The sequence below is a fragment of the Papilio machaon genome, chromosome W (assembly GCF_912999745.1).
Source record: "Papilio machaon chromosome W, ilPapMach1.1, whole genome shotgun sequence".
Classification (NCBI taxonomy): Eukaryota; Metazoa; Arthropoda; class Insecta; order Lepidoptera; family Papilionidae; genus Papilio; species Papilio machaon.
The window spans coordinates 5,591,554-5,594,498 of record NC_060015.1 but is presented as its reverse complement, the minus strand read 5'-3'; the positions used below and the strand labels follow the sequence as shown (position 1 = coordinate 5,594,498).

The following is a 2,945-nucleotide window of genomic DNA, read 5'->3' as shown; positions in this document are numbered from 1 at the left end:
AATATAACGGAATATAACGGAATACAACGGAATACAGAATATTATAACATATTACGTCGTACAATATTAGGTTTTTAATCGAGTCGTTTACGTTAAATTCTTTATTGTACGATTGCTACGTAATATTAATCGGCCATTAGGGTTCCGTTTATTGATTTCTTATAGTTTTATATTTTGATTTAGTAATTTCAATCGGTTTTTTCTAGTATATTTAAATTAGGGCTTCTTTACGTAACGGTTTTTTTTTGTAGTTTATGTTACGGTGCATAATATAATTTGGTGATTTTTTAATTTGTTTTTTTTTTTATATATTACGGTTAATAATTTAATTTAGTATTTTTTTTCGTTTGGTAGTTTTTATGTTACCGTCGATAATTTAAGTTGGTCGGTTTTCATTACGGTCGTTTTTTTTTTGTTTTGTTTTTTTTTATTAGGTAATTCTTTGTAACGGGTTTCATACATTTGGTTAAGGCGAGAATTATCTACCCACCATTTAGATTTTTTTTCCTTTAACGACCATTTGTAGTAAGCGGTTTCTGGAAGCATCGATAATTTTCTACCTTCGATTTTTTTTTTTTTTTGAAATTTCATTTTATTAATCATGGCCGGCAAATATACCGCTAGGATAACAGGTGTGCTGAGATGGCTCGGCTCAGCGGTTTTGAATATTTCTAGGCCGGACCGTGAGCAAGCCCTTATGGCTAGATATCAGGTTCTAGACGATCAAATGGCGGATCTATATGCGGCGTACCGTGGCATTCTAGAGTTAGGTTTAGAGGCGGATGCCATGGCGAAGATTAATGCTGACATTGATCAGGCCGACGACCTGGCTGATAAAATTATTCAGGCTGTTGGTTGCCTTAAGGGGTCAAGCGCTGCTGACGCGCGCGTTACTGCGGAGTCGGAGGCGTCATCAGCGCTCATGAGTAGATTGCCGCTGCTCGATTTGCCACAATTTAACGGTGACTTGGAACAGTGGGTTGCTTTTAACAAATTATTTGAAAGCATTGTTCACAGTCGTAGGGATTTGACCCCTGCTCAGAAGCTTGCCTATTTGTTGGCGTCGTTAACGGGAGAGGCCAAGGGTCTTGTCCAACATTTAGGTCTTGTTGACGGTAATTATGATATCGCCCGGGACTTACTCAATCGTAGGTATCAGAATGTTCGGCGATTAGCGGATAGTCACGTTGCTGCTATTCTAGGGCCTACCTAGGATTTCGGTTACGCAGTCGTTGCGCACGCGACTTCTAAATCCTTTGTTAATAGCGGTCAACGGTCTCAAGGGTTTGGATTTACCTGTGTCCACGTGGTCGTTTTTGTTATTACACATAATTCTTTCCAAATTACCTTACGATTTACAACATAGATTTGAACTGCAATACGGCGGGGACTCCGCCACTCATCTTCCCAGCTTTGACAACCTAATTTTATTCCTGGAGGATGAGTGTCGTCGAACGGAGAATGTCCCTCCTCCTCCTCCAGAGCCTCTCGTAGTTGCTCCTAGAGCGAGGCCCGCGGGTAAAGAACACCGTCCACCGGTTTGGGCGCATAGTAGGCCGCGGATGTTTAACGCAGCGGTACGACAGGCACAGGATATTCACTGCAGTTATTGTCGGGATACAGGACACGGTGTTACGGGTTGCCCCAAGTTCCGGGAACTACGTTGGCAAGCTCGACGCGGTATTGCTCGCCAACGGTTTTGGTGTTATTGCTGCTTGGGGAACCACCTTGTCTCGCACTGCCAGTCCACTCGTGCGTGCGGTCAGTGTGGAGGTAGGCATCATCTCCTGCTGTGTGGGAACCGCAACGGCTCGCACTCGCCAAACACTCGGGGACTTGTAACTTCCCCTGTTCACAATACAAATACGGATGAACATTGGTCTGGAGCTATGCAGCGGACATCAGGTCGCCGTGATGTTAGGTCTCCACCACGGCTTAGTGCCAACCACGAACGACAAAGTATTCATGGTTCACCAGCGAGCACGGGCGGGGGGCCGCGTAACTCTTGTAGCGACCCTCAAGCTGCGGCAAAGGAGCCTGGTGCGGCCGGCGCTCGCTCGCCACTCCACTTCTTGGACTGGCCTCGGTTGGAGCGTCGCAGGCCGCATCGATCGGATCATCAGGTGATAAGTGATCAGGATCGCCCTTCCTCCACACCACATATAAATAAATCTTCGCAGGAACGATAAGTCGTTCCTCATTTCCATCGCAATGCATCTCATCGCTTAGTACGGTTTCACTGTCCACCGCTCAGGTTCGCGTCGGTTCTCTCCGGAGTAAATAGGTAACCACGCGCGCGGTTTTGGACTCGGGTTCATAGGGATGCATTGTTTAAATACGGTCGGTGGAACATTTACGGTCGCGGATCGACCGGGTACGGATTACGGATTTATTCGCGGAACAGGTAAAGCGAATTGGATGGTTACATAGATTTTATTAGGCCACTTGGTGGTAAAGCGAGCAGTGGCAACTCTCCCCAAGCTTGTTTAATTTTGGGTTTCTAATTACGGTTTGAGACGCAGCCAGATATCGTCTGGCTGGGGCGGGGGACTGTTCGGTACAGTTGCACTGTAGTTCGCTACCTTTGAATTTGGCGGTTTTAATTGTTAGAGAAGGTAAGTCGACTCATTTTTATTCTCCCGCACAAGCGGGTAGTTGGAAATCCCTCTCCGCTACGGACGGGCGCGGTGCCTGCGGGGGGCTTGTGCGGGGAAGGAGTGAGTCGACAGAGCTCATCGAGTCAGCATAGGAGTGAGTCGACAGAGCGCATCGTGGCAGCATAAAAAGTGGTCGGCAGTTGGATAGCTCATCGGACGTGTCTTATATTTAGCGTACAGGGTCGCTAAGTTTACGGTTCCGCGTTCGGTTCGGTAAAGGACGCGTCTATAGGGCGCTTACGGGAAGCGGTGCATCGGGTGCATCAGGAGTGCAGCATTGCTGGCGCC

At 47.0% G+C, this 2,945-nt stretch overlaps 1 protein-coding gene across 1 annotated transcript; it reads left to right on the top strand.

The window, feature by feature from the left end:
- The first annotated feature begins 601 nt into the window (after positions 1–601).
- LOC123722990 lies at positions 602–1,213 on the top strand. Its single transcript, XM_045685534.1, has one exon. The coding sequence runs from the start codon at positions 602–604 to the stop codon at positions 1,211–1,213; it is 612 nt and encodes a 203-aa protein (XP_045541490.1).
- The last annotated feature ends 1,732 nt before the right edge of the window (positions 1,214–2,945 follow it).

Bases quoted from the DNA above. Each gene is read 5' to 3' on its own strand.
- LOC123722990 (XM_045685534.1), top strand. From the start codon at position 602: ATGGCCGGCAAATATACCGCTAGGATAACAGGTGTGCTGAGATGGCTC.